The 22,372-nt window shown below is 41.2% G+C and overlaps 1 protein-coding gene across 5 annotated transcripts in view; it reads left to right on the plus strand.

The window, feature by feature from the left end:
• Positions 1 to 22,372, plus strand: part of NADK2 (NAD kinase 2, mitochondrial) — a 159,704-nt gene that overhangs the window by 109,403 nt on the left and 27,929 nt on the right. For 3 of the 5 annotated variants that reach the window (XM_029578776.1, XM_029578813.1, XM_029578787.1), the window contains 2 exons: positions 9,523 to 9,604; positions 12,178 to 12,321. In XM_029578776.1, the coding sequence (XP_029434636.1) occupies positions 9,523 to 9,604; positions 12,178 to 12,321 (226 nt within the window). The remainder of the gene's footprint in view (positions 1 to 9,522; positions 9,605 to 12,177; positions 12,322 to 22,372) is intronic. The other 2 variants (XM_029578796.1, XM_029578805.1) reach the window with 1 other exon arrangement.

The raw sequence follows: 22,372 nt of genomic DNA on the forward strand, positions 1-22,372 counted from the left end.
TCCAACCAGGTCATCCTGATTCAAACAGACAACCGGATGGCCATGTGGTACATCAACAAGCAAGGGGGAACGGGCTCCTACCTCCTGTGTCAGGAAGCTGCACAGATATGGGCGGAAGCCCTTTCCCACTCGATGTACCTCAGGGCCACCTACTTGCCGGGAGTGGACAATGTGTTGGCGGACAGGCTGAGTCGCACTTTTCAACCGCACGAGTGGTCCCTCAACCCCACTGTAACGGACTCAATATTCCAACGTTGGGGTTACTCTCACATAGACCTCTTTGCATCAATTCACAACCACAAAGTAGGGAACTTCTGCTCTCTCACTCACAGCCAACACTGCCACCCCAGAGATGCTTTCTCCCTCTCGTGGGCCAGCAGTCTCCTTTATGGGTACCTTCCACTTCCACTCATTTCAAAGACTCTCGTGACGTTGCGAAGGGACAGGGGGCTAATGATTCTCATAGCCCCTCATTGGCCACGCCAGGTCTGGTTTCCAATTCTTCACGACCTATCAGTACACCGGCCATTCCTCTGGGGAAGGACCAGTTTCTGATCACTCAGAATGACGGATGCCTACGTCGCCCCAACCTCCAGGCCCTCTCCCTGACTGCCTGGATGTTGAAAGGTTAATACTTCAATCTCTTAACCTTTCAGAGCCAGTTTCCCATGTCCTAGTAGCTTCACAAAAGCCTTCCACGAGGCAGCCTTATCATAAATGGAACAGGTTTACGGGATGGTGTACTTCATGTCCATCGATCCCTTCACTTGTCCCACACCGAGGTTTCTGGACTATCTCTGGCACCTGTCAGAGTCAGGCCTCCAAACTTCGTCTATCAGGGTACATGTCATTGCAGTAGCCGCCTTCCATAAAGGTGTGGGGGATGTACCCATTTCAGTACAACCCCTTGTCACACACATTTTGAAGGGCTTGCTTCATCTTAAACCTCCACTGCGCCCTCCGGCCCCTTCTTAGGACTGCAACATGGTTTTGTGAAGGCTCATGAAACCGCTGTTTGAGCCTCTCCAATCCTGTGATCTCTGCTGTCTCACTTGGAAAGTGATTTTTCTTTTGGCGATCACTTCTGCTTGCAGGGTTAGTGATTTACAGGCCTTAGTTACCTACCCGCCTTTCACTAAACTTCTGCATGATAGGGTGAGTGCGGAGTACTACCCTAAGTTTTTGCCTAAGGTAGTATTGGAGTTTCATATCAATCAATCCATTATACTACCCACTTTCTTTCCCAGGCCCCAATCAAATCCAGGAGAACAGGCTCTGCATACCCTTGACTGTAAACGTGCTCTAGCATTTTATCTAGACCGTACAATTGCCCACAGGAAGGCACCCAATTGTTTGTTTCCTTTGATCCCATCAAATTGGGCAAACCTGTGGGTAAGCAGACTCTCTCCTCCTGGTTAGCGGACTGTATTTCCTTTTGTTACCAACAGGCAGGCATTCCGCTTCAAGACCGTGTTAAAGCACACTCTGTCAGGGCCATGGCAACTTCAGTAGCACACCTACACTCGGTGCTGCTTGCTGACATCTGTAAGGCTGCTACCTGGAGTTCTCTCCACACCTTCGCAGCCCATTATTGTTTAGACAAGGCTGGCAGACAAGATTCCATCTTCGGCCAGTCTGTGCTGTGCAACTTATTTGCAAACTGAGGTACCAACATCCTTCCACCAACCCGGTAATAAGGTTCAGGATGCCCTCTACCAAATTCCACCCCAATTCTTGTGCCTGTTGCATGTCTTTGGGTACATTTGGTGCAATGCTCAGGCATCCTCAGCTCTATACTCACCCATATATGAGGACTACCATCCCGCTTGTCCTGTGAGAAAGCAGAGTTGCTTACCTGTATCAGGTGTTCTCACAGGACAGCAGGATGTTAGTCCTCTCAAAACCCGCCCGCCACCCCGCGGAGTTAGGTTCACTTACAATTTATTTTATTTTTCGCATGTACTTTTACTAAAGACGAGTCTGAAGGGGGACCCCTGCTGGCTGCAGGGTTGATGCTATGCTGGGCATGCCCAGTAGGTGCCAGTCAAAGTTCTGGAAACTTTGACAAAAGTGTTCCGTGATTGGGCTCCATCCTCCTCATGTCACCCATATGTGAGGACTAACATCCTGCTGTCCTGTGAGAACACCTGTTACAGGTAAGCAACTCTGCTTTCCATATGAAAGGGTCCTAGTGCTGTTATAGACCCTACTGCAGTGGAATTAAGTTGTCAGGATCATTCATTATCATCTTGGGACACATGGCAGCAGCAGTTCGTCGTCCTAGTCACTCAATTGCATATGAGAGACATATATACAGTGGGGCCTTCCGTGCCAGGGGGATCAGCTGTGACAACCATTAGACTTCTTCATTGTGTCAGCTAGAATGAAGTCAGCTCTTTGGTGATTGAAGCCTTTAGTTCTGGGTGTTGGGCTTCATCTAAGAATGCCATCTCCTTAAGTGACTGTCCACCAGTGCCTCCACTAGAGAGTGAGGAGCTTATACAGATATGGCTCAAACCCAGGGAATATGGTCCTTAGTTGAGTGTTGTCTTGAAATCAACTTTGCGCAATGTGCCATCCAGAATACATTGAAAGCTTTCTTTTATCTTCTAGCAGGAAAGAGATTCTTGATTCAAACAGTTTGCTGTGTTATACATAAACAAGTAAGAGTAACTGGTTCCTTTAGTCTTTTGTCAAGAAGCTTTCTGAATCTGGATATGAGCTATCCACAACAGAGCTAATCTTCAAGCGACATAACTTCCAAGATCCCAAAACATTCCGGCAGACTCCCTTCAGTCAAGTCCTCCTTTCTCACAAGTGGTTGCCATATAAGTAGGTGTGGCGGGCAGTCTGTTCAACCTTTGGGGTCATCTGATAATTTTCTTAATTGCAAAGAGCAAAAAATAAAAAACTCGAAAGTGTTTGTGGGTTTGTTTGTTTTTTTTTGTTCCCTTCTTTCAAGTAGCTCAAGCTCAGCTCCCAATGCTTTTCTGCTACATTGGGATGCAGATCTTCTATATGCCTACTTTACGATCCTGTTAATTGCAAGGACAATTCAGAAAGTACTGTGGAATTGTGTGAGAACGATTCTCATTTCTCTAGCCTGACCTTTAAGACAAGTGCAATTCCTCTTTCTCTTCAGGTTATAGGAACATCCTTCAATTTCACTGGATATGGGCACATCCCCATCCCTCCTCACTCTGGGTAGGATGTCATCTCTGACATCCAAATCTGCTGACTCTTGCCCTTTTATGGCATGGATGTTGAATGCATGATAGTTTTTCATGCTTCCTCCTAAAAAAGTGAAAGATATCGTGATCTCAGCCAAGAAGCTTTTGTGGAAGGCTTACAACTTCAAACTGAAGAAATTTTCAGTTTAGTGCCACTCTGGATCTCTGGACTTGTGCGCATGCAGCCTATGGGCCCTGCTTTGCTACTTGTTTTCCTTTTTGTTTGTCAGGATTCTGCACATTCTCTGAAGATGCTTCAGTTTCTACACATGCTTTGGTATCCAAATTTATGAAAGGATTGTGGCACTCTAAGCCTCTAGTGCTTTGGGACTTTAAGGTAATTTTGACCCAACTTGTGAAGCCTCCATTTGACCCTTTGGAGTTGATTTCTTTGAAGTTCCTCATGTGGAACGTGTTGTCTCTAGTGTGACAGTCACATCTGCTCGATGGGTCAGTGAGCTACAAGCTTTGGTGCACTACTCACCTTATCTCCAGTTCTTCCATGATAAAAGGGGGGGGGGGGGGGGGGGTGTTCTTTCGCACGTATCCTACATTCCTTCCTAAAGTGGTGTTGTCTTTTCACATAAACCAAGCCATTGTTCTTCTTGCTTTCTTTCCAAAGCCGCATATTCATGAAGGTGATAAGGTTTTATTCATTGGACTGTAAGAGGGCCTTAACCTACTATTTGAAAAGGACTTTGCTTCATCAAAAGGCTTCAGTTTGTTGCCTTTGATCCTCATAGACTGGGAGTGGCAGTTGTCAAAAAAACTCTGTCAAATTGGCTAGCAAACTGCATTGCACATGTTGTGTGCCAGCTGGACTAGAAATCACATTCTCTCTGAAGGCTCAAGTAAGAGCCATGGCGACTCAGTGGCACACCTAAGGGCTGACTTTATTTTGAAAACATCTGCAAAGATGTGACTTGGTTGTCCTATGTATACCTTCATATCCCACTAATGTCTGGACAGCATGCAAGGGACAACAGTAATTTTGGACAAGCAGTTTTGTGCAACCTGTTCACCCAGTAGGCCATGCTCCACCAGTGGGGCCAGATTGCTTTATTCACTTGCTTCACTGTGTAAACAGTTTGGGCCTTTCCACACATCATAGCTCATTCAGCCTTGCTTGTCAACAGAAAAGCAAGTTGGCTAATGTGTAAATAAAGTTCTGTGTGGACAGCAGGATGAATGTCATGCTTATTTCCTGCTTGCCTTCCTGGAGTGTCAGTTACCTTGCTAAAGCTTGCTATGCTCTAAAATTGACAGAGGGCATTGTGAGAGAGCGCATGCATGAGAACCACCATGCATTCTCAAGCTTTTACTGAGCTCTGAGAGATGGGTCCATTTGGTGCCTTCTGATGTCACCCACCTGTACTGCTAATTCATCTTGCTGTCGACTGAGAACCCTGTTTACAGTAAACAAACTTGCTTAACCAGCAGGAAAAAGTGGTGGTGATGTATTCAGGCCTCACCTTCAGTTCTGGAGACTGTCTCAAAAAAGATCAACAGGATAGAAGTGGTCCAGAGAGAGACAACCAAAATGGTGTGGGGTCTGCACCGAAAGAATTGAGATGGGAGGTCCTAAATATGTATTCTCTGGAGGAGAGATGGAGGAGATATACATATTTTAACTACTTGAAAGAACAGGAATCAAACCTCTCTTATGATGGAAAAGAAGCTGTAGAACTCAGGAGCAATGTCAGGAAGTATTTCTTCACAGAAAGAATGGGTATTCCATGCATTCATCTCCTAGAAGTGGTGAAGGCAAAAATGGTAATGGAGTTCAAAAGGGTATGAGATAAACAGAGGATCACTAGTGGCTATAGGATGGAAATGAAGAAATGGGGTGATCTGTGGTAAATTTAGATGTAACATTTCTGCATGGGGGTAACCTGCATGGAGCAGCAGTTATAGCCCTAACATTTTCTTGGGCAGACTGAATGGACCATTTGGATCTTTATCTGCCACCATTTGCTATGTTTACAAGAATTATCAATCCATTTTCAGTCAGTGCAGTAGAACTACTTTAAGTACTTTCTAATTCTAAAAAATGACAGGAGTCTCGGCCTTGTCCTGGAGCTTGGGAACATCAATTATCTGAAAAATAAGTGTATCCTCATGCAATTGGATGTCAGTGACTGGTTGTCTACTTTAGAACTCAGTGATGCATCATTGCATATTCCAAATCACAAAAATTACAGGACATTTTTGTTTTACCATACAGAATGATTATCAAGTTCTCCCTTTCAGTCTTTCAGTAACTCATTTTCATGAAATGCTTTTGCAGTAGTCTCGGCATATTTGTCTTCCCTGCCTAAATAACCGGCTCATATCAAGTTGAGCCCATCTATAGTTTGTTCTTCTACTCTTGATATGAAGAGAATACTTCAATCCTTAGAATTCATCATCAATTTGCAAAAATCCAACACCACACGAGCTAGTGCTGCACTTTAAAAAGTTACTCTGCATTTCTCGTTATTCATATTAACTTTTTTTCCCACATATTGAGAAGAACACTTGATTTCACGGTGTTGGCCCTCCCGATGCAGCCAGTGGGTGAAACACTGGGTCCGTGTTGGGGGACCCCTACTTTGTATTGGAATAATACATTTAACAGAACAGTGGAGTTGCCGTATGACTACATATTAAATTAACTTTTGGATCTACAGAGTTCATAGGAGCCTATCTCAATAAACATAGGGGAAAACTTTTCATGGTCTTGATGACCTAAGTCCTGTCACTCTCTGAACAAGAGTTATGGTCTGTAATTGTATGCAGATTTAATTTTAAAAAACTCTTCTATACCGTCGTTAAGTTAGATAACCATCACAACAGTTTACAGAAAGGAATGATAAAGAAAAATGAGTGGTATAGATTACAAATTAAACATGTGCCATCATAGTATGGTAACATTTTAGTACAATAAACTATTTGTTTAAGTTAAGCTTATCTGTTTGTTAGGAAATTGTTAAGCAGTTCAAATTTAACATTAAAATGCACTTGTAAGTTAAAAAAAAAACCAACTGTTTTCTCTGTGAGTCCTTATCAGTCAACTGTTTTTCTCCTTCTCTTTTTATCTTTATAAAAAGCTTGTTTAAAGAGCCAAGTTTTCAGGTTAGATTTGAATATTTTCAAATTTCTCTGCAGCCTTATTTCAAGTAAACAATCATTGTGCATACCCTCCAAAACTTAGGAAATACTATCATAGGAAAATGGAGGTAATTCAATAACCATCAAAACCATGTCTGAATCCAATTGAATCTAATACTTTATTATCCAGTTACACTGGACCTATGTGAAACATCATTAAAAAATCACCCCATACAAACTACTCTTCACACACCATTCATACCCATACCACACTTACATGCTTTAACCCAATATCATCTTACTCTCATTCACACTAAAACATACAAATGTAAAAACATTAACATTCTCCTATTTTGACAATAATTACATTGCCTTATAACATTCACTTGTTTCCTTATGTATTGCTAAACAAATACAATGGATCAGTATACTTTACAACCCACCATTCCCTTATTTTAAGTCCAATTGGTTCAATATTTTAAACAGATCTTCCAAACCCAATCCAGTGTTTCTCTAATGTATTCCTCAATACGATCCGACGAGAGCCTCGTTTCCCCCTGTATTCCAGGGCTTCTTCAGGGACTTCTCTTGCAAAGAAAATTTTTTAACATACTGATTCACGTATCCATAGGTCCTGTTTTCACTGTGAAGTCATCAAAAAATTTTTTACCTACATGTAAAATATTGCAAAACAATGTTCAAAAAGACCTTAATACTTCTCCCATCAGTTTACAATGCTGGAACTTTTATACCAAAATCACGGAAGATTCACATCATATTACATAAAAATACAGACACAAGAATAACAATTAATTACCATTCATATAGACTTTACCCATACTTCCTTCATCCAGATCATTTAAACCAAGCTGCACTTTTCACATACTGCATCTTCGTGCTTTGTGGCGTAGCTTCAATTGCCTACAGCTACCCGTTCACGGCGTTCCCCAAACAGTTTGTTATATTCTACAAATGCAGTAAATATATATTGGAAAACAAACATAACGTTACCAAACATTAAAGTGAAGACAGTTCTCCAAGTAATACGTACCCATAAATTTTATCAATTTTCGCTAAGTTGTTCACCGTTATTCAAAAAAGAACGTTGTCATCAAAATGCTGTGTTTCTCTGCACTGCTATACCTCAAGTTTTTAAACCCCTTTCAACCAGTGCAATACACAGTTTAAGTCTGACGCACTAAATCCGGGCATTTTGAATAAATCCGGGCATTTTGAATAAACTTTATGGTTACCTACATCCGGGATACCACGGATTCTCAAGCTTTTTTTTATATTACACTTACTTGAGAACAAAATTGCAGCCAAAACGTTGCATATCTCTACATTATAATCTGCCAAACTTTTAAATCACATTATGTATAAAACACAGACAACTCAATCCACTGCATTTGATATGAATTACTACATACTAATCTTTATTTTTACATGCGCTCTCTCTGTGTGAAATAAAGTTTTAGAGAGCATGTGTAGTTGCCCGGATGTAGTAATTCATATTGTACAAATGTATGTATTTAATTCAACTAGAAAAGCTATAGAACTTGCACTGTGAAAATGCCAATAAACTCTGATTTTGGGTTCTCTCAAAGAGCCTGTACTAAAAAAAAAAAAAAACCAAACCTAAACTTACAATTTATAAACACCTAAGAATAGAAGCCCTACTTAAAACTAAGGCAACACAATTTTATATTGAATAATCATTATGCTGATTTGTCTTGGTAAAGAATTGTAAAATGTATTGCTTACCACTTAATTGAAGAACCTTGGATTTGTGCCTTAGGAATGCTATGTAAGAAAAGCAGATCTGGGGTGGGCGGGGGAAAGGGTGTGAAGTGGCAGGAGCTTGTTTGTAAGTGCTTCCCCAAATCTCTTATTTTAAAGGTAGAGCAAAAAGGTAATGAAGATTTATTTTGTACGGATTTGGATTGTATGTATAGGTGGTTTGTATTGGTTTGTCTGCTTTGTTTCCTGTTTGATTTTATTGTACTTCACTTAGAGCTGCTTTGATAATTAAGTGAACACTTTTTTTTTAATTAAATAATAAATAGGGATGGCCCACACAAGACTGCTGTATTCAGTTTGTTGATTTCCCTGAAAGCATCTCAGGTGGCTGCAGTGGGGTCAAAACTCAGCAGTGAGATTTCTTACTAATTCCAGTGATAGAGACAACAAAGCGCCTGTGCCAAGAGACTTGCGCTGATTGCTGGTATATTATCAGAACCAGTTCAGACTTCTCACTTCAGTTTTTTAAAGCACTGTGTGATCTGTGCCCAGAATATTTGAAGAACTAATTGGTCCTTCATGACTAAAGGCATGTGTTTAAGGTCTGCTCAAAAAACCATTACTGTCCATTCCATCAGTGGGACCTGCAAGAGACGGCTTTTTTGGTGGCTGCTCCATGATTGTGGTCTTGTCTTTAGAGATTTGACTAGCTGCTTTTTTGTTTCATTTTAGGCACAGTCCCAAAACCTGGCTCTTCAGACAGGCTTTGTAACCTTATTGATTATCTTGACAGTTCGTGAGTCTTTTTTACGAACAGTATGTGCAGATACACACATTTCCATGATATTTTTATATTTATTTTATTTCAGTTAATCCGTGTGCTGTATTTTGTTGTATATTTTAAAGCCTGACATGCCTCAATTTTTGCTTATTAAAAAGTGATCTATAAAGATAATGAAATGAAATCCAGTATTGCAATTGTATTTTTAGTCAGCAGAAACATTGAAAATGGATTAGATCAAGTCCAAAAACCTCTTATAGAAGCATTCTAAAATGAAATAGCCGACGTACATTGGGGGAGGAGGGTGTTTTCAAAGCTGTGAGGTTTTTTTGATGCAAAGTGCATGAGTGCCTTTACCTGTAGGCTTTGCACCAGTTCCCAAAGGGAAAGTGTGCCTGGGGGAAAAGGCAACTGTAGAGATTTCTGTGGATACTCTTTCATTAGGCCCTAATCCCACCTCCGCTCAGTGTGCATACTTTTACCTGCACCCAAATGCCCTTTTACATGAGGAAATGGCTTTTGAAAGTTGCCCCCTCTATCTTGTTTTTCTTAAAGGCTGTTATAGATGTGGCTTGTTTGCAATGCATGTTTGCAGGTCAGGCTTCAGTCAGGTGTTTTAGGTGTCTCATTTGGTAAGGAGCAGTTTTCACATGTCTTGGCTTTTTCTGTCATTACCTGCAGCGACTGCAGAGGTTTCAGGACCATATCTTTTACCCATCAGGGCGCTAAACGAAGTCTTCATTGGAGAGTCTCTTTCATCCAGGTACATGGCATGGCTGTACGATTTAATGTGCTGATTTTGTGTTATGCAAAGGTACACGCTGAAAAGTGTATGTAATGAGCTGATGTCTAGGAATTAATGTGGCCCCAGATTTATTACTGTGAAAAGAATGTGACAAATTGAGCAGTGGGAACCATTCTCATATTTAGAATTTTATTTTTTGAGCTGCCAGTTGTCAGGTGTGGTTTGTTTGGTGGTTAGTTTTATTTATTTATGTGTATTAAGACAATTTTACCATAATATTAGTTCAGCATGAATGATGCTTTCATTACACACCATCATATGACAATAACAAAACTTTTTTATATCTTTGTAAAATTGGTTTTCTTTTAAAGGAAGGTTTCGGTGTGTGCTGCAACAGCTATTGGGCATTTCATGGCCTTTAATTTTATCAGTGCCGGAGGCTGGTGTGCAGTGATGTGCTGTCGATTTTCATGTCAAAGAGCTTGCTTCCTAACCAGTGTGTTTTATCATAGGGCCCTTGCCTGATCTGCTCCTCGAGCTCAGCCATTCTTTTGTTATAACATAAAAGGGCCAGGTGCCCATGGGAGGCCCTTCAGCACATCCCTTGCTGGTTTGTGGCTTCCTGACTTATAGCAGTAGAAGGTGGCTCACGTACTCTCATTTTACTACATGAACCATAGGCAATCCGAGCTGCATCCTATCTCTATACTGCTTTTTTAATAGTGAATTATTGCACACAATGGAGCATAGAGAAAGCAAAACCATGCTGTGAGTAGCATGTGCCAATCTCTTTTCTGAGTAAGAAGTAATTGAGGTTTAATTGTTTTCATTATTACAATGATTTTACAATTCTGTAGGGTAACTGGTAAAAAGGAACACTCTTAACAGCTGTGTACTGTAAATGAATGGAACATTTGCTGTATGCTGGCTATTTCTGATTGACTGCTGGATTAGTCATGGGTGGCTTAGATGCCCCCTGACTGTTAATGGCCAGGAATGTACATGATAGCCTGAATTCTAAGCCTCCAGCTGTATTATAAAAGTTAATGCTCAGTATCACCAGGGTTACACCTAGACTAAAGAAATGTTACAAACTACATCAGTTACACAGCTTCTAGAACTGGTAAGCTTGTTTCCTGTAATAGGTATAATGTATGGGCATCTCTTATTGCATAATAATTATTACAAGTAACCTTGAATGAGAAGACCATGAGGCAAATGATTCTGACAGTTCATGTTTGTGCAGGGTGAGGCTTTTCTCTCCTCTCCTCTTCTAGTTTCAGCTAGACCAGGGGAGGCAGCTCCAGTCCTAGAGAGCCACAAACATGCCAGCTTTTCCGGATAGCCACAATGAATATGCATGAGAGAGATTTTCATGTAGTGCTTCTGTTGTTTGCAAATCTATCTCGTGCATATTCATTGTGGCTATCCTGAAAAGCTGGCCTGTTTGTGGCTCTCTAGGGCCAGAGTTGGCCACCCCTGAGCTAGACTTTGTGCCTTCATTTGTTATGCTCCAAAAATATGGAACCAGGTACTGCTACCACTACCCCTACGCCTCAAGCTGTTGTACGTCACTTTCAGAAAAAGAGCTAAGGCATGGCACTGTGGTCATACCTTCCCTTAAAGCCACTTGGTCTTTCCGACTTATCTACCTGAACCGTGAAGTAAGGATTATAAGTTATACACCCTGGCCTCCCAATGCTATTCATTGTAAATGTGATTCAGTTGTGATTGTGATTGTAAATTACCTTTGATCAATGTATTATTAACTATTCGTTAAAATGTTCGCAGTCTGCCTTGAGGCCACTCATGGAAGAAAGCAGAATATCAAATTGGGTACACTCCAATTAATAGGCATTGTACATATCGCCTATTAATTGGAGTGTACCCATGACTTACACCTCACCTAAAAGATTATTAAATGTGAATTTTAATGTTTGTATAGTAAGAAGTTTTCTCTATGTACAGTGGAAGATTCTATCTGCTATGCTGCTTCCCACAGTGGGTTTAGAAATCCAGTAAGGGGCATTAACCAACTGAGCAATCTTATAAACTGCTCTACGTTTGCTTTATCTAAGGATATTTGCTTGTAGAGCTTAACCCAACAACCCCCCTTCCAAATTTTCTTAAGACAAATTGGAGCATCTTGAAAAATACTGCAAGCAAAACTCTCTGCTTTTTGGGGGCTACGATTCTCTGATATAATTAGAGCAAGGTACATTGAATTAGATGTTATGTTTAACTAGATTCTCACTTATTGTGTTATCCATGCCCCATACAGTAAGTGAGGATCTAGTTACACATAACATCTAATTCAGTATATCTTGTTCTAATTATATCAGAGAGATGTAGCCCCCAAAAGGCAGAGTGTTTTTTTGCTTGCAGTATCTTTCACCTGTTGGTTCTTGACGAGATTTTGGGTGAAGGAGAAACAGTAGCCTGTCCTCTTTATCAACCTTACATTCCTTGCTGACCCAGCTTGCTGTTGCCTGTACTTCTAGAACTGTTGATAGTTTCTCTGCTGTGTTGGAAGCCTGAAGCCCATCTGAGTACTGCACAGCTGATGCAGGAATATGTTCTGTCTTATTTAGGGTGAACTATAAATCCTGCAAACCCCGTTTTACCTTCTCGCTTCATAGGGCCTCTTATTATGAGATTTCAGTGGATGATGGTCCTTGGGAAAAGCAGAAGAGCTCTGGACTGAACGTGTGCACAGGGACTGGATCGAAAGCCTGGTGAGCCCCTGGACTCTTTGCATTCTGGTCCTAGCATCAGTTTACTAGCCCTTTTGGTATTACATTTTGTTCTGTTCTTAGATATTACATTCTTTGTAATGGGGAGACCCTTTTTTTTTTTTTTTAAACTATACTAGACATGATTTCTGAGGGATCCCTCCTAGGCACACTATAAGAAAGAAGCTGATAAACTGAACTACGTGCCTTGAGAGTGCAGTTTTAGTAGCCCTTGAAAAAACGGGAGACTTGCTAGGTGTAACATACCTGAAGAAGGGACCTGTATGGTCTCAGAAGCCCCATGTACTATAACAGCTTTTTCACTACCTACAGTACTTGAATGTAATCCGCTTTGAAGTACTGAAAAAAGGTAGAATAAAAAATAAGTATTCAATGGTATCACTACCTGCACAGAAACAGTTAACAAAATCAGAATATCTTCATCTATAAGCTAGCTTGGCCAGATATACCATTTTCTTCCAGTTCTGTGGTTTTTAATTTTCATTGCATACTACAGGGGTTTTGGCCTTTGTTTGTTTTTGGTTTTTTTTTTTTCCTTTCATGAAGAAACTGTAAAAACCTAACTTGTTCATGGCTGTGGAGGTTAAAGAACCAGGTGGACACACTTCTACCCATAGAGATGGTACTGATTAGTGCCCTCTGTTCCAGTAGGTCAAGACTTCATTATGAATCTCAAAATAAGTTCCCAAGCTAACAAACTGGAGAGAAGTTTCATCCAGAAGCACCTCCCTTTAACATGGAAACATTACTTGGTGGAAAAAGAATGGGCTTTGGAACAGCAAATGGATATGCAGTAGGCACTTTGCCCCCTCGGGAGAGGAGGGGAACACACTTTCCAGTCCTGTGGAGCACTAGATCACTCTGTGCAGGGTGGGGGACCAGGGTTCTGTAGATTGGGGGCAGAATTCAACCTGCAGGGCCACTAAGGTTTGCACAGTCCAAAAAATGTCTACTCCAAAAATTGTATTCCAGAACAGAAGGAAAGTTTTTACTATTAAAAAAAAAAAAAAGTTAAAAGTTGCAGAATATACAAGAGACCTGCAATGATAAAATTCCTCAATATCAGAAATGGGAAAATAGCTTGCTGTTCTTTCAGAACCGTCAAATATGCTTGTGCAGCTGCACTTCTTATGCTGCTTAAACCTTCTCAAAACACTGGACACCATACAGTTTCTCCCCAATGTTTTTTTTTTTCTCTGCTTAGCCTGCCAGGAAAAACGCAAGTGTTTCATGCAGTTTCTCAAAAGTATTCAAACTGGCTGGCTGAAGACCAATCTTCCCACTGCCTTCTGATAGTCTGCCACTTGCAAAAGAGATCTTTTCTCTCCTACAGACCCAAAACTGAAGCCCGAGCTAGGGCACGGGTGCTTGCTTGCTCTTCTCAGCTTCCAACAAAACGCAACACACCAACTCCTAGAGCTCTCCTCCCCGTCCCTGGTGGAGGCACTGTTTGCAATCCCCCTCTGCCCATCCCCTTTGGGGGAAGAACCCTGCTGTCTCTAATTGCTCACCAGAAACTCCCACTAAACCTTCATTGCTGGAATATTTGTTAGCTTCTGTTCGGGAGGGCTAGACATGCTAACATATCTTTAAAAAAAAAAAACCCAAACCCCAAACTCTACAAATGTAGCCTTACAATGCAGGCACTCGCACGGCAGTGGAGATGAATTACCTGATGCATGCTGGAACGAGGTGGCAGGAGAGTCAGTTTTAAACATGTGGTTGGACTGTTTATGAACTTATCCACTTGATCTGGCTGCTTTTATGTATTAAAAAAAAAAAAAAAGCCTTTGTGGTTGCTCTTGCAACATGCATCTGACTGGGGTAGCATTGCACAGCAAAACGTAACGCTGGTGGTTATAAACTGCTGTGCATGCCAAATCACCACTGTTATGGCACTAATTTAAAGAGACGTTGCTGGAGCTGGCCGGTTAGTTCAGAATCTGTGCAGGAAATGCAGGTTTAAACAGCTGAGCTTTGGTTCCTGCATCTCAAACCAGTAGGGCCTGGAGTGCCAGCTACTGACCAGGCTTGGGGTACCTCTTTGCCAGGTTCTGGGGATAATGGAGAGAACTGGACTCTTCAGCCCTTCTCCAAGGAGATTTCTTTTGTTGGAACTCACTGAATCCACTGTGCAAGTCAAAGTTTATGCAGTCATAGAAGCCTTTCTGTGAGGTGGAAAGAATGCATGGTGGGGAAAAGAGATTGTTATTGTTCACCTTAATTTCACAATAAGGACCTTCAACCAGGCTTAATCACTTCCATGCTGAGGTGTTGGAAGGCATAGGGAATTATGAGGATGGAGCATGTTGGGGTTTTTTTGATTTTGTTTTGGGGTTTTTTTTTGGGGGGGGGGGAGGGGCAGATCTGTGCAAACTTTTGAATCACTACAAGAAAAAAATGTAACAAATTTTGTGATTGGTTCTCATATTAAACATTATGTTGACAACCTGCCATTACTAATGATCTCAATAGGGTCAAAACTCAGAGGACCTTTGTGCGTCAGCCAACAAAGCTAAAGGCTGTATTTCTAGAATTTATCCTCTACTACAGAGCTTCCCAAACTGTGGGTCGGGACCCCAAATGGGGTCACAAATGCCTCAAAGGGCAGTCCTCTCCAGACATCACCAGCAGCAGAAGTAGTGGAAATCAGCATGGGATCCCTGAGCTAGCATGCACTCTCAGGTCCTGCAATGGTCCCGCCGTGCTTGAGTTTTCACATTAACAGGAAGCCATGTGTGAGGAGGGACTGGGGCCACTGCAGGGCCTGTGAGCTTTTACTGGCTCACAGATCCTGTGCTGACTTTCATTACTAATGCTGCTGCCAGTTGCAAATCAACATCAGGCAAATCAACATCAGGCATTGGACCAGCCATTGGGGAAGAGTGTGCAGGTTGTCACTACTTCTTCTCTATCCTCTCCCATCACTAAACTTACCTAAGAGGAAAATGTTGCTCCTGTCATCAGCCTACTCTCTCTTCCCACTAGTTGTCTTCCATTTATCGCTTGAGGCCTAAAGGAAAATGTCGCTTGTGATCCTAGTCAAGGGGATGTGTGGATGGGGGCTGTTTGAAGGGAGGGATCAGATACAAGAAGGGTTTGAGGGTTGGATCAGTGGGAGAGGGATTGGCTGTGGAAGGTGAGAGGGGGGATGCAAGAGAGGAGCTAGGGGTGAGAGAATCAACTGGGGGGGGGGGGGGTATGTGAGAAAAGAGAAGAAGGGATGCCAGATAATCAATTGGGGTTACAAAAATGGCTTGGAGGTGAGAGATTTAGTGGGGAGGATGTAAAAAGCTAGAGTGGGTGAGTGAGAGGTTAGGCTGGGAAGGGTAGAGGAACTGAGGGATGTAAGAGGGGATCAGCTGGAGGGGCAAAGGTTGAGAGGCCATCTGGACGGGGATGGAGGTTAAGAGAGGGGATCAGTTGGAGTGCAGGAATGGTGAGTGGAGGGAATTTTGGAGGCAAACTACACCCCCCGCAAATTAGGTTTGGTTGTCCTCTGGGGTCGAGTGAATTTTCACATGCTAAAATGGAGTCACATTGGCTAAAAGTTTGGGAAGCCCTGCTCTACTAAATCAAGACCTAAAGGAGAAACTTAGCCATATAAAAGACATGGGAAGCTGATCTTGGGGATCCTTGAAGTGAAAAAAAGTGTGGGAATTATCCTTTATGAATATTGGGAAGTGTTCTGTTTTATCTTTAATAGAAAATGGTTATAAGGTGCTACTATGAAGGTACCTTACTTCAGAAAGGCTCTGTAAAATGTCCCCACATCCTGATGATAGGTATTGGAGGGGATGTGGGGAGAAGTGTATGTATTGGGAATGTTCAATGCATACGTGGCCTTTGGGCTGAGCGCTTGTCATGGATGGGTTCTGTTACTGGGGAGAAGTAGGGTTGCCCCTCCTTAAGTGTGTGTTGCTGGGCCTACCAGTGTCCTAGGCCTCTCATACAACAGATCTTTTTAGCAGCTCATTGTGAGGTTGCCTTTTGTTGGAAGAAGAGGTCTGCACCAATACTGGAAGTGGTTCAGCAATACCGGGAGCAAGTGTTCAGTTTGGGTAAGCTTAGCGCAATTAAACACAGGACTTTGGGCAGATTTTTTGGCGGAATATGGTAACGAAAGGGAGATTTAGCGTGTGATCCGTACTTGTTTTTATTTTATGCTTATTTGGTTTTGAGTTCCATTCTGTTTTGGTTTTTATTTTGCTCTGTATACTTTTAAGAAGTTGAAATTGAAGTATTGGTTAGGGGTAGGAGGAGGGGAAGGGTCCTCTTATTCCTTATGAGTATTTCCTGTCAGATGTAAAATGATTTTTCTGTGAAGTTTCTGTTCATAAGTAATAAATTTAATTTTAAAAAAGCCTTTTTGTGTGGTCACAAGTGAGAGCAATGGAACCGTTAACGTTATCATTTACCAGACTTTGGAAAACAATTTTCAGTTGATTTTTAAAGTTATTGTGCACCTGCCAGGTATACTGTAATAACTTGACTCCTAACGACTGCTTTTACTGAAAGGAGAATTTTAATGTGTCCCTTTGAAAATGCCTCTGTGGTTTCCAGATAAAATCAAACTCCTACTCTACAGTTCTGTCTGCACACTTGGAAGCAGCTCATGTTAAATATTTCCTTTCTTGGCCTGGCACGGCCTGTACTGTGGCTGTGGTACTATGAGTCTTCATTCACAAGTATTCAGGGTTTCTTCTCATATTTCAGCCCTCCAGCCAATGCATCAACCATTCTTGACTAGGGTCTACAGACAGTAACTCCTTCTGGAGCCAGGTGCATGTATTACCCAGTGTGTGGCTGTTAGATGTCATTGTTGGGCAATGATGGCAATTCTCTCTGCCCTTGCCTTCATCTGGGGCCTGTAAATGCAGCATCCCCAGCTTCAGCCCACCCAAGGAACTGCAGTTGGGTCCAGGAGTCAAACACAGAAGATCTTCAGGGACATAATAGAGCAGTCCCACTGCCATTCTGGCAACCCCTGCTCTGTCTTGGAGGAACAAGGTCACCTAGAAGGAGAGAACCGCCCTGGTGAGGCAGGAAATATTGTAGCTAGAATCTGCCCTCCAGGTGTTGCACTGAAGATGCATCTCCAGGGGCATATGCCTAGGAGGAAAAGGTTAGAATGGCAGCTATAGTGGGTAATTCAATCATTAGGACTATAGATAGCTGGATGACGGTGGGCATGAAGATCTTTTGATGCCTATCTGGTGCAAAGATGGACTTGTGTGAACTTGATAGGATATTAAATAGTGCTGGGGAGGAGCTCGCTGTCAATGGAACATGTGGGCACCAATGACATAGGAAGGTAGAGAAGGGGAGGTTTGGGAAGCCAAATGTAGAAAGTTGAAATCCAGAACTCTGGAGTCTTAACGCATGAGTGAGACGAGGGTGCAGGGAAGAGGGCTTTAGGCTTATTACCAGCTGGGCAACATTTTTGGAGACGAGTGAGCCTATTGTGAAAAGATGGGCTCCAAAACCTAGCTGCTGCTAACATTTTGAAAAGGAGATTAGAGTAGCTTTTAAACAAGATCATGAGGAAAAGCAGACAGTCATTTGGGAGCCTTGGTTTGGGGTGAGGGATCTTGAATGGATACTGTCATAATAGTGAAGATAGAATATCTTGATAGAGCGGTTGTGTTAGAAGTAGTAGTAGTCTAGGTGCTTTTAACTAGCATACAGAGAAATGATTCCAAGATATCCATTTCAACTACTAGGCAGGCTGTAAACACAATTATAAAACATACTTTGAATTGTCTGAATTTGAAATCCAGAAATCTGAAAAATAAGATAGAATTGGAATGTATGGCACTGAATGAAGATGTAGACATAATAGGCATCTCGGAGACCTGGTGGAAGAAGAATAACCAATAGGACACTGATAAAAGGTAACATTTATATCAAAATAGTTCAAATTGGTGGAGGGGGTGGCACTATATGTTAAGGATGGCATAAAATCAATCAGGATAAAAGTCTGCAGGAGACAAAGTGCACTGTGAAATTTCTATAGATTAGATTTCCCTGTGTGATGGAGAGGATGGCCAGGATGAAGAGAAACAGTGAAATGCTAACAGAAATAAGGAAACTTAACAAATTGGTCAACATAGTAATAATGAGAAATCACCCCAATACTGATAGGGTAAATGTCTCATCAGGACTTGCTAAGGAGGCAATATTTCTAGATTTATTTATTTATAGATTTTCTTATACCGGTGTTCCTGTATGAAATACCATAAATGACTCCTATATGGAGCAGCTGGTCCTGCAACCGACAAGAGGGGAGACCACTATAGATCTAATCCTCATTGTGATGCATGATTTGGTGCAAGAAGTAACTGGTGTTTGGCAGCGTAATCATAATTTAACATCAGTGAAGGGAAGACATTAAGGAAAGCTGCTGCAGTAACATTTAACTTTAAAAAAAAAAAAAATGGAGTAGTTGCAAATGTAACATAAGAACTTAACAATTACCATACTGGGTCAGACCAAGGGTCCATCAAGTCGAGTATCCCATTTCCAACAGCAGCCAATCCAAGTCACAAGTACCTGGCAAGTACCCAAACATTAAATCTCAAGCTACTATTGTTTAATAATTAATAGCAGTTTCTGGATTTTTTCTCTAGGAACTTATTCGAACCTTTTTAAAATCCAGCTAACTGCTGTAACCACATCCTCTGGCAGTGAATTCCAGAGCTTAACTATGTGCTGACTGAAAGAATTTTCTTCGATTTGTTTTAAATGAGCTACTTGCTAACTTCATGGAGTGCCCCCTAGTCCTTCTGTTATCTGAGAGAGTAAATAAACAATTTAACTTGATCAAGTCCTTTCATGATTTTATAGACCTCTATCATATCCCCCCTCAGTTGTCTCTTCTCTAAACTGAACTGCCCTAACTTCCTTAGCCTTACCTCATAGGCTAACCATTCTGTGCCACTTATTTTGGTTGCCCTTCTCTGCACTTTCTCTAGTGCAACTATTTCTTTTTTGAAATGTGGTGACCAGAACTGCACACAGTATTCAAGATGCTGTTTTCACCATGGAGCAATACAGGGGCATTATGACATCATCGTTTTATTTGCCATGCCCCTCTTAATTCCTAACATTGTTTGTTTTTTTGATCACCACAGCACAGAGTCAGTGATTTCAATATATTATCCACAATGATGTCTAGATATCTTTCCTGGGTGGTAACTCCTAAGATAGAACCTAACATTGTGTAACTACAGTAAGGGTTATTTTTTCCTATATGCATCCCTTTGCACTTGTCCATGTTAAATTTCATCTGCCATTTGGAAGCCCAATCTTCCAGTCTTGCAAGGTCCTCCTGCAATTTATCATATTCCACTTGAGATTTAACTACTCTGCATAATTTGATCATCCGCAAATTTGATCACCTCACTCGTACCCCTGTCCAGATCATTTATAAATATATTAAAAAGCACCGGTCCAAGTACAGATCCCTGAGGCACTCCACTTTTACCTTTTTCCACTGTGAAAACAGACCTTTTAATCCTACTCTGTTTCCTGTCTTTTAACCAGCTTGCAATCCACAAAAGGACATCGCCTCCTATCCTGCAAATTCCATCTGTAAACTCAGCTCATCTTATACTTGTCCGAGATAGGTCCATCTCAATTGCTGGTCCATGTATCTGGAACACAATGCCGCTCGAATTACGTCTAGAATCGGAGTTTAAAGCTTTTAAGAAAAAGCTTTTTAAGAAAGCTTTAAAGACATGGCTCTTCGAGCAGACCTATACTGATCACCTTGAGAAAAGGAATAGCTAGTATGAGGAAATGCAATTTTATTCTCTTATGTTTTATTAACTAATTTTATTTGATATTAGAAACATTAATGTATTTTAAGTATTGTTTGTTTTATGTTGATTTGCTTTTATGATTTTATATCCGTCGTGATATGTTTTACGTCGTGATGTGTTTTACGAATGATGGTATACAAAAAAACCGTAAATAAATAAATAAAAATCCTATGACTTTAGTTTTCTTAAAAGCCTCTCATGCGGGACTTTGTTGAATGCCTTTGGAAAATCCAAATACACCACATCTACTGATTCACCTTTGTCCATGTTGCTCACCCCTTCAAAAATAAAAAAGAGATTTGTGAGGCAAGACTTCCCTTGGATAAATCCATGCTTGCTGTGTCCCATTAAAACATGTCTAAATGTTTTGTGATTTTATTCTTTATAACAGTTTCCATGACTTTTCCCTGCACTGAAGGCAGGCTTACTGGTCTATAGTTTCCTGGATCACCCCTGGAGCCCTTTTTAAATATTGGGGTTACACTGGCCTTCTTCCATTCTTCAGGTACAATGGATGATTTTAATGATAGGATTCAAATTAATTGAAATAAGTCTGAAATTTCATTTTTTAGTTCTTTCAGAACCCTGGGGTGTATGCCATCCTGTCCAGGTGACTTAAGAACATAAGAAATTGCCATGCTGGGTCAGACCAAGGGTCCATCAAGCCCAGCATCCTGTTTCCAACAGAGGCCAAACCAGGCCACAAGAACCTGGCAACTACCCAAACACCAAGAAGATCCCATGCTACTGTTGCAATTAATAGCAGTGGCTATTCCCTAAGTAAACTCTTCAGTTGGCTAAACTGGCCTACCAAATCTTCTAGGATCACCGTGATTTGGTTGAATTCATATGAGTCACCCTTGAAAACCATCTCCAGAATGGGTATCTCCCCAACATCCTCTTCAGTAAACACCGAAGCAAAGAAATTGTTTAATCTTTCTGCCATGGCCTTATCTTCCCTAAGTGCCCCTTTAACCCCTCGATCATCTAACTGTCCAACCGACTCCCTCGCAGGCTTTCTGCTTTAGATATATTTTTAAAAGTTTTTTTATTGCTAGTTTTTGCCTCTACGGCCAACTTTTTTTCAAATTCTCTTTTAGCCTGTCTTATCAATGTCTTACATTTAACTTGCCAATGCTTATGTTTAATCCTATTTTCTTCTGCTGGATCCTTTTCCAATTTTTGAATGAAGATCTTTTGGCTAAAATAGCCTCTTTCACCTCACTTTTTAGCTATGCTGGCAATTGCTTGACCTTTAATGCGAGGAATACTTATGGATTGTGCTTCTAGGATGATATTTATCAATGTCCATGCCTGTTGCACACTTTTTACCTTTGTAGCTGCAGCTTTTAATTTAAATTTTTTTTAACTTTTTCTCAATTTATCAAAGTTTCCCTTTTGAAAGTTTAGTGCTACAGCCATGGATTTACTTACTGTCCCCCTTCCATTCATTAATTCAACATAAAACTGTCATTTATTCCATCCGGGAACTTTATCTTTCTAGCACATCCTGATGTTTCACTTATCCAGTCAATGGGAGATTTCAAATACCCCAATATTGTTACTGCATTACCAATCTGATTAGCTTCCCTAATTTCTCTTAGTATTTCACTGTCCGTCTCACCATCTTGGCCAGGTGGATGGTAGTATACTCCCATCACTATACTCTTACCCAACATGCAAGATTCAATTGTGCATTTAGTCTCATGCAGGATATTTATCCTCTTGGACTCTATGCAATCCTGGACATAAAGCACCACCCTGCCACCAAGGTGCTTCTCTCTGTCATTGTGCTATAATTTGTACCCTGGTATAGCATTATCCCATTGGTTATCCTCTTTCCACCATATCTCTGAGTTGCCAATTTGTCATCTTTCACTGCTATACATTCTAATTCTCCCATCTTACTTCTTAGACATCTGGCATTAGCATACAAGCATTTCAAAGTATGTTTTTTGTTTGTATTAACGTTCTGCATTTCAGTTGACAGGGATAAATTGGAATCTTTTAGCTCAGGTGAGTTTTATTCTGGGCACTTGGACTACTTTTCTTATTATTGGAACCTCTCTGTTGGGATACCCTAACTCTAATGCTTCATTCCCTGTACATACCAGGATCATTCCAGACGATGGGTTATGTTCCCTGTCCAGCAGATGGAGTCAGAACAGATTTCTGGGGGGAGGTGCTACATTACCTCACCACCCACGTCA

The sequence above is a fragment of the Rhinatrema bivittatum genome, chromosome 1 (assembly GCF_901001135.1).
Source record: "Rhinatrema bivittatum chromosome 1, aRhiBiv1.1, whole genome shotgun sequence".
Taxonomy (NCBI): Eukaryota; Metazoa; Chordata; class Amphibia; order Gymnophiona; family Rhinatrematidae; genus Rhinatrema; species Rhinatrema bivittatum.